Source organism: Sander vitreus, chromosome 2 (genome assembly GCF_031162955.1).
Source record: "Sander vitreus isolate 19-12246 chromosome 2, sanVit1, whole genome shotgun sequence".
NCBI classification, from domain to species: Eukaryota; Metazoa; Chordata; class Actinopteri; order Perciformes; family Percidae; genus Sander; species Sander vitreus.
Genome location: NC_135856.1, coordinates 10,972,517 through 10,987,639, shown reverse-complemented (window position 1 = coordinate 10,987,639; position 15,123 = coordinate 10,972,517). Strand labels below are relative to the sequence as shown.

General features: G+C 39.9%; 1 protein-coding gene across 1 annotated transcript; it reads left to right on the top strand.

Annotated features, from left to right (window-relative positions):
* The first annotated feature begins 544 nt into the window (after nt 1-544).
* Nucleotides 545-14,628, top strand: LOC144534887 (A-type potassium channel modulatory protein KCNIP2-like). Its single transcript, XM_078276991.1, has 9 exons — nt 545-986; nt 10,313-10,411; nt 10,601-10,725; nt 10,877-10,946; nt 11,697-11,767; nt 12,225-12,332; nt 12,442-12,546; nt 13,673-13,735; nt 13,832-14,628. The coding sequence occupies exons 1-9, from the start codon at nt 914-916 to the stop codon at nt 13,877-13,879; spliced, it is 762 nt and encodes a 253-aa protein (XP_078133117.1). The 5' UTR covers nt 545-913; the 3' UTR covers nt 13,880-14,628.
* Nucleotides 14,629-15,123: the final 495 nt, after the last annotated feature.

The following is a 15,123-nucleotide window of genomic DNA, read 5'->3' as shown; positions in this document are numbered from 1 at the left end:
AATCTTGAAGTTTATCCCAAAAATCTGCTTGTGGCCTCCTATGTCTCCACCCAGCTTATGTTGTGTATTTATGGATCAAATATTCAAATGTTTTTTCTCGAATGACGACCTTGGTGCTTGCATTTATCTGAAATATGAGTGAGTCATTCGTTAACTCTACTCTACCAGCTCAAGGACGAGGAGCTGACAGGGTATTGATCCGCAGGTATTACTTCTTCCGATCGAGCCAAAGCTGCTCAAGTCCCGAGCCAAGGTGAGACCATCCATCAGAGTATAGATCAGCAGATACACTCCCACGTCCCTCTATCTGTCTGCTTGCCTGCCTGTCTGCCTGTCTGCCTGCCTGTCTGTCTGTCTGACTGCCTGTCTGCCTGTCTGCTTGTCTGCCTGTCTGTCTGTCTGTCTGACTGCCTGCCTGTCTGCCTGCCTGTCCGTCCGTCCGTCCGTCCGTCCTTCTGTCTGTCTGCCTGCCTTCATCACTCTTTAGATGTAATGCTCTCTCTCTCTCTCTCTCTCTCTCTCTCTCTCTCTCTCTCAGCTCGGACAGATGCAGATGCTCCAGCTGACAGCAGACGTACTCTTTTTCATTTTTGGATATTTTTGGACAACCAAAGTAAAGTCATCAGCTGTCTGCTGTGGATCAGCATTACATCTGAACCTTAAACCCACGGAAGCCTCAAAGTGACCGCGGACTCTGCGTGGATGTGAGCGCGCGCGCTGATGAGCGGGAGCAGGACATTTGGATAGAGAGACACGAGCTTTTGCATGCGACCAGTTTGCAGCACCCCTACACACACAAGCTGATGCTTGCAGAAAAGTGACATGGAATGAAGTCGTAGATGAGCTGCGGCTCCGACGCGCGCACAGATCCTGCAGGTCCAGCGCGGTGGTCTGGTAAGAACTGAAGCAAAACATGAAATCCAGGAGTCAGGACCAGAGTTTGTCTGACTCAAGAGAGCTGGACAGGTCTTACGACCCACTTACAGGTATCAGTCTTTGTTATCTCTTTTTAAATATGGGAAACTGAACAATTGCTTGATTTAGGCTACTGTTGTTTGCCGACCTGGCTGATATTTCCAGTGACTCTGAGCTCATGAAAGTTTGCTTTGGGTTTTCTAAACAGTAAACTGCCGCATAGTCTACAGTAGACGACTTAGGGTCCTTTTAAATAAATAGTATTCAGGACTTAGCTCTGTCAAAAAAGCACTGAGTGAGTATTTTAAACCCCATAATCCTTTTTCATCATCTGTCACCAGCTGCTGCAAACCAGCCACAGTTCAGTGTGTGTGAATGGGACAATTGAGCAGCCATTAAAATTACTTAGTGAATTATTATTTAATAATAAACATCATTGCTTTAGCCTGCTCACTGTTATAGCCTACATATAAAAGAATATGTACAAATATTCCTAAAAAAAACCCAGCCTGGTTGTATCCAGGCAGGGTGTAGCACAAAATTCTGAGCCCTGTAGAAAGGCATTTTCTATTGGCTCCTCCCCGCATCCACAGCTGTTCATTCTAGTCTTTTTGGGCCCTCCTCACATGAGGGTCCTGGGTACTCAGTCCCCCCCCAGTCCAACGCCCCTGGTTGTATCACCCACAAGTCATCATCATCATCATCATCATGCAGGTCAGGTCAACAGGAAAATAAGCAGATATACATTTAAATATAAGTGTTGGATATAAAGCCAACATCTCCACATGGCTGTTTGAATAACATCGGTCACAAATAACTTCAGTCTGTAAGTGAAGCAAAGGGATGGTCCAGTAATGCCATTCATGCTATTCTGTAACATAATAGGTGTAGCATTAGTCCGAAAACATGTGTTTTGTTACTCCTTTTTGATCTTTGATAATAATGCTGACATGAATAGTCGATTTAGTGTTGAAGACATTTATCAAGAAAAATCAAACCAAATAATATCTGGTGCCAGCTTGTAAAATATGAGTGTTTACTTCCTTTTTCATTGTAAATTGAGTATCTTTGGGTTAAAATGTGATGGACCATTTTAATTATTTTCTGACATTTAAAAGACTAAATGATTATTGGATTGTAACAATGATTTGATTAGTCATGTTGTAATGACATGTTTGTCATGCAATGCTCTAAAAATGCTGCGCAAACGACCAAATGCGCTGTGGTGACAACTGATATTGCAGTGGTAAATGCCCTCTCTCAAATGAAAGAGAAAACAAAACGGAAAGCTTAATGTGCTTTACAAAAAATGTGAGAACAACTTCATATTATGACCAAAGGTCACACAGATGAACATCACTAGTATCCTCTGGTGGTGTAAACATAGGCATACCGTCGCTCAGATAAACACATTGATAAGTCTTAAAGTGGAGAGAAAACAGAACAGAAACGATTTAAGAAAAAAGGAGACTCGTCCGTTTCTTGTCATCTAAAATTACTTGTGAGTGCGTATGTTTCTGGTCTAATAACATCCGTTTGTTAGACTTTTCCGTCTTTTATTTTCCTCGTGAGTGCACTATCTCTCTCTCTCTCTCTCTCTCTCTCTCTCACACACACACACACACACACACACACACACACACACACACACACACACACACGCTTGCGCACGTGCACACATGATGATGTCTTTCTTGTGACAACTTCCCAAAATAGTCTTTTCCTTTAAAAATAAATGTGTAAAAATAACTCAAGAGTGGCAGTGTTGTTCCCATTTAGCTTGCATGATCTTTCTAAACCACTGTATTTAATATAGTAGGCCCATGTAGCATAAAGATGAAAGTTTACTTACAGTATTGGCCAGTGTGATATCCATTTAGCGCAAGGTTAACCAAACAGTGAACAGGTGCATGAACTCAGAGGCTTTAGGGGGCATTCAGGATCACACAAACAGGCCTTTTTTTTTATTAAAGGTGGTGCTTGAGGCACAAAACTGCAGCCTTTAGTGTTCAACTCTATTGTATCTGTCAAATAAGCACCCAACAGTCATGTTGACCATATTGACATCCAGCTGATGTTTGAGGAAGCAACAACAACTGCTTATGGGAAAAGTCTGTTAAAATGCATTTACATTATTTATCAGCTATATCTAAAACTGAGCAGGAAAAATGTGTTTATGTGCAGCTGTTCTCCTGACTGTTCATACATTATAGATACTGGATCCTTTTCAAGTTGTCACTTTCTACACTACACTTTACATGTCACAGTAACCCTGACTGACTGCTGCTACTGAGGTGCAGCTGAATCATGAAGACTTTTTTTTAAAGCAATAGCTCAGAACTTTGGGAAATACACTTATTTTCTTTTATGGTGAGAATAAGATGTCATGTCTGCACAATAAATACGAAGCTACACTGCCTGTTAGCTTAGCTTAGCATTAAAGACTGGAAACTGGAATCAGCCATTCTGGCTCTTGTTTCTTTGATCCGTACAAAAACCAAAGACTAAAAACAAAACGTTGTTAACCTCGGGTTATGTGCCGGACTTTTTTCTTGTCCAGAAGCAGTTGGTTGGCAACGAGCAGTTAGTACTCTCACCATAACCCCCTGTAACAATGCAACGACTTGTTTTTACACCAAGGTTTTTTGTGTGGGTCGAACAAACAAGATATAATGTGAATTTAAGAGGTGCTGGTAGGTGGATTTGATGTATTACCTTTAGACAGAGCCAGGCTAGCTGTTCCCCTCCGTTTTCAGTCTTTGTGCTAAGCTAAGCTAACGGGTTGCTGGTTGTAGCTTCATATTTAGGCCTACTGTACAGACATTAAAGTGGTATCAATCTTTTCATCTAACACTTGACAAGAAAGCGAGGTACGACTGTGCTTATATACTGTGTTAATATAAAGGAATTTTCTGTTATGATTTTTCACAGGTTTTTTCTGTATTTTTATTTTTTTGGATTAACAGAAATGTCCATTAAAGTTACAGAGGATATACTTTAAGTTTAGAGAATTTTCTGTTTTTGGATTAACAGAAATGTCCGTAAACTAAACGGAAAAGGTACTGGTAATTTTCTGCCAGGACATACATATGCAGTCCGACAGGATAAAATCTGGGTGAGGGAAAGTGAAAGAGCAGCGCTTGTCCCTCCCTCATTACCACCACAGAGGTGCCCTTGAGCAAGGCCCTTAACCCCAACCGCTCCAGTGGAGCTGCTCAGTGGCCAACAGATCAGACTGTGGTTGTACTGGGCAGCTTCCAGGTATGAATGTGGAACTGTGTGAATGCGACAGGTCGTCGTTGCAAATGAAAGAAATTGTTCTCAATCGACTTACCTGGATAAATAAAGGTAAAAAAACATACATTATACTTTTTTTTTTTTTTTTTACAGTGTATTCCTTTAAGATTCATGTCCTAATTTGGGGATAAGCATTGAATCTCTTGTCTCGGTTAATGGAATTTTTAAACTAATATTGTCTTCAGTGTTGTGACAGTCTCCACTTTTACATATTGTAGAATCATCTCTAGTGCACCTGCATTTATGACTGTGTGTGTGTTTGCATGAGAAAGGGGATAACATTTTCATAGATTTTCATTCATGACATTTTTGTAGAGTGCTCAAGGGATTTAGTTCCCCCTGATCCCCACACTGATAACATCAATATTGCATTTATATAACTTAGTTACATGGTGGACTTCAACATAAAAGCCCCTCAGAGCCAAATAGATTTCATGTCAGGTGCCAGATTGAATTGGCTGGACTGATGAAGAGTAAATCAAAATCAATGTTGTGCAACAAATAATCAGTGCTGGTGGACTTGTGCCTCGGTACGAGGACACATGAGGTCAAAAGAATTGATATGTATATATATGACAATCACTAAGGGGTCATGATGTCAGTAGAAGTAAAAGAGTGTGTGAATTTAACAGTGTGTGGTTTGTATGAGACGTCTATAATCTGAACTGTGTCCTTTCTGAGGATTATGGTAAGCACAGAGGCTGTTGCCCGGGTAACATTATGTTACAAACATTCACTGAGCGCTGCATGACCCTACTGAAGCTGCCACGCTCTCCCAAGTATAAGCACAAATGCTTCCAGGGAACGAGGTGTTCAGGTTTAGGGTCATAATAAAATCATTTGGCTTATGCATTGATGAGCATTTATATGTTTTTTGTTAACCAATTATATCATAGTTAATAAATCATTCACTATTACATTTATGTTTCCTTCTTCAATTATTAATGCCAGCAGATGCTTGCCTTTTCTTTCTAGCTAATATCAGGAAGGAGAATTAACTTCTGGGAAGAAAGTTTGGTTATAGGTCCATAGAGGACACTGAGGTCTAGTTTCTCTTTTCATCTTACTAATAGGTCTTTTTTTTTATTTTTCTAAGAAAACCAAGAACAAACACTCATTATGCATGAAATACATACATGCAGCTGTCACTTTGGGAGGCTTTAATCCTTCCACTGTGATTAAATGTATCCTCCAAATCTAAATTTTTGCTAGAAACTTGCCTGATTAAAAGCCCATTGATCAGGCCACTTTGGAAGTTTGAGGGTTTGAGATTTCAGCAAATATTCTGACTGATTATACCCTCCACATGGACTGAAATGCAACGATGGTCTACAGTAAATCTGCTGAAGGACTTAACACAGTGGTTCTCAAACTTTTTCACATCAAGGATCCCTAAACTGACACAAATTAGACCCCCATCTGATAAGACTTTGTCCCAGGGTCCCCTACCTGATAGAATTTTTGGTTTTCGATGTTTAATTACAGAAAGTGAATGAAACTCATGAGCAAAATAGTCATACAATCGGTCATTGTTTTACTTGTGGATGAAATTATAGTGAAAATAAATGATTCCCCTTTTTTGTTGTGGACCCCCTGGAACCCACTTTGAGAACCACTGACTTAACAAAGCTCTCAATAAACAACTTTTAATTCCTTTATAAGTATAACTTGTTTTAAATGTGTACCAAAAGAGGTGATGACTCCTCTTCAAAGTCTCTCAGCCCTCCTTTTAATGAATTTCTTTATTTCTCTCACTTTTTTCTCCATCCACAGTTTAAGTATTTTTATCTTAGAGTGTTTTGCACCAGTGGATAAAAGGTGCAGATAAAAACGCCCTATGCCATTGTCTATAAAGCACCTGTACTGGCGTGGAATCACTGATAGTTTGATCGGAACCGTCTCCGAGCAATATTCAATGAACAGTTTGTGCCGTGGGACAGTGTAAAGGTTACGTACTGCAACAAGCTGCCACACAGACTTCAATCAAACAAGTACGTTACGTTTGCTCATATTGTAACATTGCGAATAGTATGAACAAAATCCTTTATATTGGGGAACAGTGAGTGGCATTACATTCTGTCCAGCTGATGATCTTATATAACAGCTGGAATAATTCTTCAGCTGAGCTAGACATCAATAAGCTGTGTTGTCTCTTTGAGAACATCCTCCTGCTCTGTTTTTGTTGGATTACTGTGCAAATAAGTCACATCAAACAGCTGCCCTTAGAAAGCATTTCAATAAATAAAAATATATATATATAATATCTGCCCTGCACTCTGTCACATCTAAAAAAATATAATCTAGTAAGACAGGAAACAGCAGGGAACTTTTGTTGTTGTCTCTGTCTTCCTGCAAAATGGTTCTGCAGTATTTTTCTGCATAAAAAAGCTGAGATGTTTGTATCATCCTCATGGCTCTGTGTGTGTGTGTGTGTGTGTGTGTGTGTGTGTGTGTGTGTGTGTGTGACAGAGAGAGGACCTGTAAAGCTTTGTTTGTTTGTCCATAGTTGTGCAGCTGCTGTATTTGATAGTTTGATTGACATATCCTGCATAAAGGCAGGACAACAACTGGTTTGTTCCCACAAAATGAAATCAAATGAATAATTTATGCTTATTTACAGAAGCTGTACGCACACCGGCGTTAGATTAGAATTTATTTTTTCCCTGTCATATAAGATGAAGGAGTAAGTGAGAAGTTCTTTAGTGAATGTTTCTGATATGCCCTTGAGCAAAACATTTAATCCCTGTGTTGCTGCAGTGCAGCTGTTCAACAGGATTATTTTGTTATTCCAGATATTTCTCAGGTGTGACTGTCGGTTTCACTCTATGTTTCAACCTGTACTGCTGCTGCTGCTGCTGTATGACTGTTATTGAACACGTCACCGTTTCCTAGATCTTGGAAATAAGTCTGATTTGAAACGTGCTTGAGATGGCTAATGCACAACATGGTGTCATCTTTATTAATTTACTTATAGTGGAAGTTATCACTTGTGACAATGCAGTTGTAAGATGCGCCTGTTTTTTAACACTGCTGTTTCTGAGATCATTCAAGATTTTAGAGACGTGCGCACCTGTCTCACCTTTTACCTGTGAGATGTTTCAGTGCCAGCATCTTATTTGACTTAAATGAAAGTCTTACAGGTTTTATACATTCTTCCACCACTGTTCATTCACCTGTATCTGTATTTCCATCACAGTTAGGTTTCATTCATTTATGAGCTACACTGTTAGAAAATCAAGTCCACAGGTTTTCTCTCTGGATAGCAGTGGGAGTGGAGCTGTATCATCAATTCTTTATATCATATATAAATAGCTTGTTTATAATCATTTCTCTGACTTTGAGGCCTTAAACAGTTGAGTATAATGTGAATGTAGTTCAACGCTGCCCTCTAGTGGCAGGAAATAACACATTACGGTCTGGAGATGCAAAAGTTGTGTCAGCATAGTTGCTGCTGTCCAGCGCCTCAAGTCTACAGTGTCTCTTTGTACTTGGGTCGATTTAAAGTATCTGTGACTGACTTTGGATGAAAGAGACTACAAAATAAGATGCCTATAGCAACAGAAACACAAAAAGTGAGACCTTTAAACAGAACACAAAGAGAATTTAGAAGCAGGCAAAGCTTCAGAATAGAAGGATGAAGATGGATGAAGATGATAGAAGTTTGACTGTACAGGAGGAGGGAGGAGTTGAGCCAGGATGGGATAAGGAAGACATGCAATTGCTTTGTTCAATAATCAGCTTAATCAAGATGATTGTAATCCATTAGATCAGGATTATTGATTGATTCACATGCAGCTTTGGAGCAAGTTATCAGTTGACAACATTTAGAGAGAACGACTGATTACAAAAAGTGAAGAAGGACAACAGACAAAGATAAGAAGAAAGCAAAACAGGGCTGGAGCTTAAAGTTATCGAGAGTGTGAACATATTAATTAGTTAATCATTGATAATTGAGTCCTGATGTGTTCCCGTTGAATATGACACATTCATTTAAGTGGAATTGAATCACCTATATTCAGTTTTATGATTGTTGAAATAACAGTTTGAAAAGATGTGTCTGCTTGTGTTGGTCACAGACAGAGACAGAGAGAAGGTTGCAGGTGTGGGGCTGAGACTCCTGTTGTGGTGTTGTGCTGTGGTGTTTTTGGACCATGATGGTGGGTGTCCAGTCTCTATATTATTACAGCAAGGAGTAGTGTGTGTGTGTGTGTGTGTGTGTGTGTGTGTGTGTGTGTGTGTGTGTGTGTGTGTGTGTGTGTGTGTGTGTGTGTGTGTGTGTGTGTGTGTGTTTGTGTGTGTGTGTGTTTCTCCTGTCCTTGTCACTGCTACCCATCTTTCTCATTTCATCTCAACGCTTTACTTAACCAGTCATTAGAAACTCATGCTGTGCAGCCAAACTTGGTTTAAATGTACAGAACTTTATTTTAGAAAGTTCCCAAAGATACCAATGTCTGCCAACATTTTGAGAAAATCTGCATAACATAATGCTCAATAAATATTATTTTTATTTGATTGAATGATACAGCCATAAAAACATAGAGTCATGGGTTTGAATGTTTAGCTCTGTGAAAGTTCAATATAATACAGAAAGTAACGAAAAATGGTGTGTTATGGGGGTTAACGCTGCTCCATGGGTCAACTTTCAGCCTCAGCTGTATGTTGTGTTTAGTGCTAATTAGCACATTTTAGCATGCTAACACGCCAAACCAAGATGTTGAACATGGTTAACATTATACAATTCAATTCAATTCAATTCAGTTTTATTTATTGTATCAAATCATAACAAGAGTTATCTCGAGACACTTTACAGATAGAGTAGGACTAGACCACACTCTGTAATTTACAAAGACCCAACAATTACAATAATTCCCTCAAGAGCAAGCATTAGCGGTAGCTATTGCGACAGTGGCGAGGAAAAACTCCCTTTCGGGAAGAAACCTCAGACAAACCCAGACTCTTGGTAGGCGGTGTCTGACGGTGCCTGTTGGGGGTGTGATGAACAGTGGTAGTAATAGTCACAATAAAGATAATGGAACAGTGACTACAATGGTAGTCGTAGTAGTTCATGTCATAGTAGGGCACAGCAGGGCGTTACGGGGTGTAATGTGGCACAGGACAGCATGGGTGGACGCGGTAGGACGCAGCAGGACGCAGCCGGACACTGCAGGGAATCGCAGAGCGTAGCAGGGTGTAGCAGGTCCCTAGCGACAGCTGCACCCAAGACCCAGGTCTTGGTGCCACCCTAATCCAAGGCGATATTCTGGGTGAAGAAGAAACATAAGGACTCCGGGGAGTAAACTCCCCAGAGCTAGGTTAGTAACAAGCATTTCTGGGAGAAGAATGCACATAAAAGGAACAAATGAAAAGAGAGATGAAAGAGCATCTCATTGTGTCATAGGGAGGAAGGAAATTCCCCAGCAGTCTAGAATTATAATAGCATAACTAAGAGAGGCAGGCTAAAGAGAGATGCCGGGTCGGGCTTGAACTCTCCCCTGCCGGAACGGGCTGTACTTCCTGCCTCCCTCTACTCTCACTATATTATTGATTATATGATAGGTAGATCTGATGACTATGAGGAGAAGCAGAGGGAAGCTGGGGTGCTGTGTCTGTAGCTATACACCCTGCCCCATACCTAAACATTGGAATGTTAGCATTGTCATTGTGAGCATGTTAGCTTGCTTGCATTAGCATTGAGCTAAAACATTACCACATTATTTGCATTAGAGAAGCTGGCGGTGTCAAATTCATTTTAAATAATTTTATCAAACTAAACTCAATGTATTTATTAGTGGCCAGGTCAGATATTGTAGTTGAAGGATCTTCTTTCTATAATATAGCCTATCTGTAAACAAAGAGTAATATTGGCCATTCAGATCTTCTGCATCTCAGATCTCAGACTTCAGTCATATGTCATTTCACTCAGCCATTACATGCTGGACGCTCTCCAAACAGCTTTGATCTGATGGGTCACACTGGTTCAAAGCCAGATCAGCAAACTCATCTGTGCGCACTAAGTTGCATGGGAAATTGATTCAAAGTACTTGAGTGTGGTTTGGCCAGTGGTTTGCCTCTAATCTCTGCTGTGATTGGTTGTTTCCAGGTAATCCACCATCCAAACCCAATAAAAAGACCTTAAAGCAGAGGTTCCTCAAACTTCTCCCCTGCTGTCGCTCTAGCTCCAGCTCTTCAATTACTCAAAGCAAGTATCAGAACACACAGTCCATCATCACTCCGATTCCCCTTCATATGAATTTAGTCACTGAGATCATTTTTTTCACTCTTGCTTTTCTTACTTTCTTTATTTTCACCACCTTTTTCCTCTGGGCAAGGTGCTTCATGTACACTTTGGTGTATCTTAGGGAGTAACTCTCTCCATCCCTACGTGCAGGTAATATAACCGATGATGGTGAGCTGTCGACGGTACGTTACCGACCGCAGAGGCTCGACCATCTCGTACATCAGACCAACTTCACCAAGAAAGAGCTGCAGGTCCTCTACCGGGGATTCAAAAATGTCAGTCAAAGATTCCTGTCAATGTTTGATTTATGCACTCTTTTTTTTAATACTCGTGTATATCCTTTTTGAATATATATATATATATATATATATATATATATATATATATATGCATGAGAAAGCCTGTGTGTGTTTTTCATTTCCACAGGAGTGTCCCCGCGGTGTTGTGGATGAAGAGACTTTTAAAAGCATCTACTCCAAGTTCTTCCCTCAAGGAGGTCAGTCAGATCCTCCTCATCAACTCACATTTTGAACCCTTATTTAACATTTAGTTTGCCGACATTTTACCAGCATTTTTCTGGTATTAAAATATCAAGAGTCCAAATAGGGACCAGTAAGAGATTGATAAGGGAATAATCGTAAATCTTCCATCTTCCTGTTTCAGTTCATACTCTCTGCTTTAAGCTGTGCTCATCATCTGCATTCGTCTTTGCTAAGACTGTCAATCTGTGGTCCAATGTTTATAAATCATTTTAAAGCCTATGTATAGTTTACAACTCTTTGTCCCCTTTTTAGGAAAAAAAAAAATCACAAATTCAGGTTTGTGAATGTGTAGAAAAGATTTATAGTTATAGGAAAAAATGGACTACAAAGAACTGTGAAATTCTCCACAGTTCAGCTTTGACCCTGCTTTTACAGCCAAAAGCAGGACCAAAATATACACCTTTTAATTAAATGTGTATGTAAGTTCATTGTCATTTGTGGGCTTTGGGTGCTGAGTTGAACTCACAGCTTTCTACTTTAAATCTGTAGTCACATGTTTCCCAAAGCAGCTATTTTTCTCAGCCTTTGTGTTTCACTGTTGATTCAATTTCTGCACACATTTTATTTAGACATTATTAAATGTTTTTATAACTACAAATCTGTTCACGTTCACAAATGGTGATATAAAACCACAGGCTTTAGGATTATCTAAGCATCATTTCACAATCTCGAAACCTTGCTGACTTATTTCCTCTTTCCTCCAGATTCAAGTATGTATGCACATTTCCTGTTTGAAGCTTTTGACATCCACAACAATGGATCGGTCAGCTTTGAGGTGACTTTTCCATCCCGTCACTCTCTGCTGTCCAGCCAAATGTTTCTTTCCTCCTTAATTTTCTTCACTTCTGTGTTTTCTTCCTTTCTGCTCCGTAGTGGCACCTCTGTACTTTTAATAGACAAACAGCACAAAGACTCTTCAAAGAATGCTCCTACTTTTATTCTGTTGTTTTATCGTAAAGCTATTACTTGTTCTTTTTTGCTACTCTAGACTACCATCTGTTTTTTTTAGGTATAATAACTCTTTCAATCATTCAAATACGATACATTTTTCATATAGATTGTCTTGGCCAGGACACACACACAAGTTTGAATTATAAAAATGTGAATATTCCTCTTCCCTCTTTTAGTACCTTGCTCCTCTTGCTTTCATCTTTACCTTTTGACTCACTCCTGATGCCACTATCACATTCCTGATCTCAATCATGGCTCAGGTTTTCTTCTTTTTGCCCTAGGACTTTGTCGTAAGTCTGTCCATCATCTTAAAAGGTTCCATTACTGATAAACTCAACTGGGCCTTTAATCTGTACGATCTTAACAAAGACGGCTGCATCACCAGAGAGGTATTTCAATCGTTCTCTCTTTCTGTCTGTCTTGTGTTTACGTCGGCAGCTCTTGGTGGCTCTTGATTCGTTCTGATTTCTTTTCCCTCCCGTCTGTCTTTCTGTCCAGGAGATGACAAACATCATGGACTCCATTTATGACATGATGGGAAAATATACCGATCCCTGCATGAGGGATAATGCTCCCAAAGAGCATGTTGACAACTTCTTCCAGGTAAAACACACAAAACAATAAACCAAAACGCTCCACATCTCCCAACACTAAACTCAACATGAGTCAAAGAAGCTGTTCAAAACAAATGCCCTGCTTGTTTGATTTGATTGATTGAAATTCACTTTAAAACCTATTTTAACTTTAAATTGTGCTTTTACACAGTTTGTATGTACTGTAAATAAAGGTTATTACTGTTTTATATCTCACCAGAATTACTCAGTTGAAGCATCAATCGCTCATAATGTACTGTTACATGTTTTGTGCACTATTCGTATTTAGTCATTTAACTAGAGGACAGGACATACGCTGTAGATGGAAAATGAAGAACTAAAACACTCTGGTTTATTTGTTCTTCTCTGTATGTTTTTTTGAGATTCTTAAAGGTACCCTGTAGGGTTTTAGACCACAGGTGGCGCTATGGAGAAACATTTCAATGAGCAGATCCCTGATTTATTTGTATGTCTTGCACATGCACAAGGACGCATATGCATGCACACGAGTGTGTGGCGATGCTAAGTTTCAGGCCGCTCCACTGATCTTCTAACCTGACTCCGCCAGATGGATTGCTTCGCATTTGCTCGGCATTTCCATCTGGGAACTTTCCGTTGGAGAACTTTTGGGAAGGGGCGAAAATACTGGTTAGCTGATTGGATAAACCATCTGTCTATCACCACCTATAGACGGGCCAAATCAACCAATCAGATCAACGTAATATCAAACTCTTGCCGAAACCAGTCGGGAGAAGAGCAAAAACATCTTTTCCTCCGAGAAAAGCCTCCAGTGCCGTTTTTTGCTCTTCTTTCAATGAAGGAATACTTTCTAATTCAGATAAAACTTGCGCGATAGCTACGCTCATCTCATCCGTGGAAGCCGAACAGTCGCTTCCCGCTGCGTCACACCTAAACCCGCCTCAAAACCAACGCTGATTGGTCGGTCGTTTGGCGAACGGCTCCAAATTTTCTCTGTCTCAAGATGCCAGACTGATCTGCGAGTGGAAAACTGGAGCTCGCGAGATCAGGACGGTCTCACGAGGCTACTGATCTTCAGTCGTTGGTGTTAACGCGGCAAGCAGACTCCACAGGGTATCTTTAAGTTAACATCTCTGCCTGTGTGTTGCATTTTCCAGAAAATGGACAAGAACAATGACGGAGTGGTCACCATCGAGGAGTTCTTGGATACATGCCAAAAGGTTTTCTGCATCATTTTTTTTTACAACCATACCAAATGCACATTTAATGACTTACAAAACCTCCATTTCCATCTTTAACCTTGTTTCTCCATCCAGGATGAAAGCATCATGCAGTCCATGCACATGTTTGACAATGTGATCTAAAGTGGACATAACATTTCCCCTGCTGCCTGGAGTTCTTCTACAGTCATTCTGCTCCAGCCAGAGTGGACGGGGCTTCTGGGCCCTAAAGAGAGTGGGGTGGGGTGCAAAGGGCAATGTCTTGAGGATAGCTAACCCCAAACCACCTTTTCTTGTGAAATGTTTTATTTTATTAAACGTGTACAGGAAGGCATCAAAAGGTGGACTTTGCCGTTTTAAGATCTTGTAGACTGATTTGAACAAGCATATTTAATGCTGCAAAAACAAAGCTTCATAACAATAAGCATTGATGAACAGGCGGTTCAAAAACAGCAGGCGACAGACCTCTTCACTCATACAAATGACTATTAACTTATATTTTCTCTATTACATGAATGAATGTGCAGACACATGGAACAAATTGAACGATGTTGAATTTCTTGTAAAGTATCACCCACTGTCTATACTCACAGTTAGAGGGACGGCTCTAATAAAGAGATGAAGTTTGAAATCAAGCAATAATCTTAAATTAACTGTTCTCCGTGTTCTTATGGCGCTCACCACTCACATTTATTGTAATATATTGTGTCTGTATGATGTATCGGTTTTGACTGGCCATTCAAATGGTGGATTAAAGTGTTGATATTTTTTCTATATGGATGTGGTAACAATGGTGATGAAGTTGAATAAAACTACTCAGTTGCTATGCAAAAGCGCATTATTATTGGATGATACACTAATGTCACGGTCGTCCTTGACTTCTTCTTGTTACAGGTTCTCTATCCACAAGTTCAGAGGTCATCTTTGCCATTTTATAGTTTTTTCTTTTGCAAAATGTAATGAACCAAAACAGAGAGCGAGTTAAAGAGATATAAGAAAGTATTTTCTTATTCAAATCTTACATTTGAATCTCAAACAAAGCAGCTTGTGGGGGGAGGGGCTTAGGAGACTGTTTGGGCTTTAGCATAAAGGGGGGGGAGGGACTGAGCAGTTGTCGATGTTCAAATTCTTTGGCTAAGTCCTGGATCTTCACAATCCTACCTACAGCACCTTTAACTAATAATACTACTAATAAATCACACACCTATCCTTAACTTCTGTTTGGGAGAACACACCATTATACACCATGAAGACTTAACGGATTGAAACTGATGAATTGATAATGTCATAGCCTACCAACAACCAAACTGATGTGTATTTTCATTATGGGTGTAAGAACACCGGAGTTATTGTAATGAACTGAATAAAAACAACAGATAAATCATTTC

Coding starts and splice junctions, on each gene's coding strand:
- LOC144534887 (XM_078276991.1), top strand. CDS start 914: ATGAAATCCAGGAGTCAGGACCAGAGTTTGTCTGACTCAAGAGAGCTG. Junction 10,412..10,600: donor CAGCTCTTCAATTACTCAAA/GCAAGTATCAGA, acceptor CCCTACGTGCAG/GTAATATAACCGATGATGGT. Junction 11,768..12,224: donor ATGGATCGGTCAGCTTTGAG/GTGACTTTTCCA, acceptor TTTTTGCCCTAG/GACTTTGTCGTAAGTCTGTC.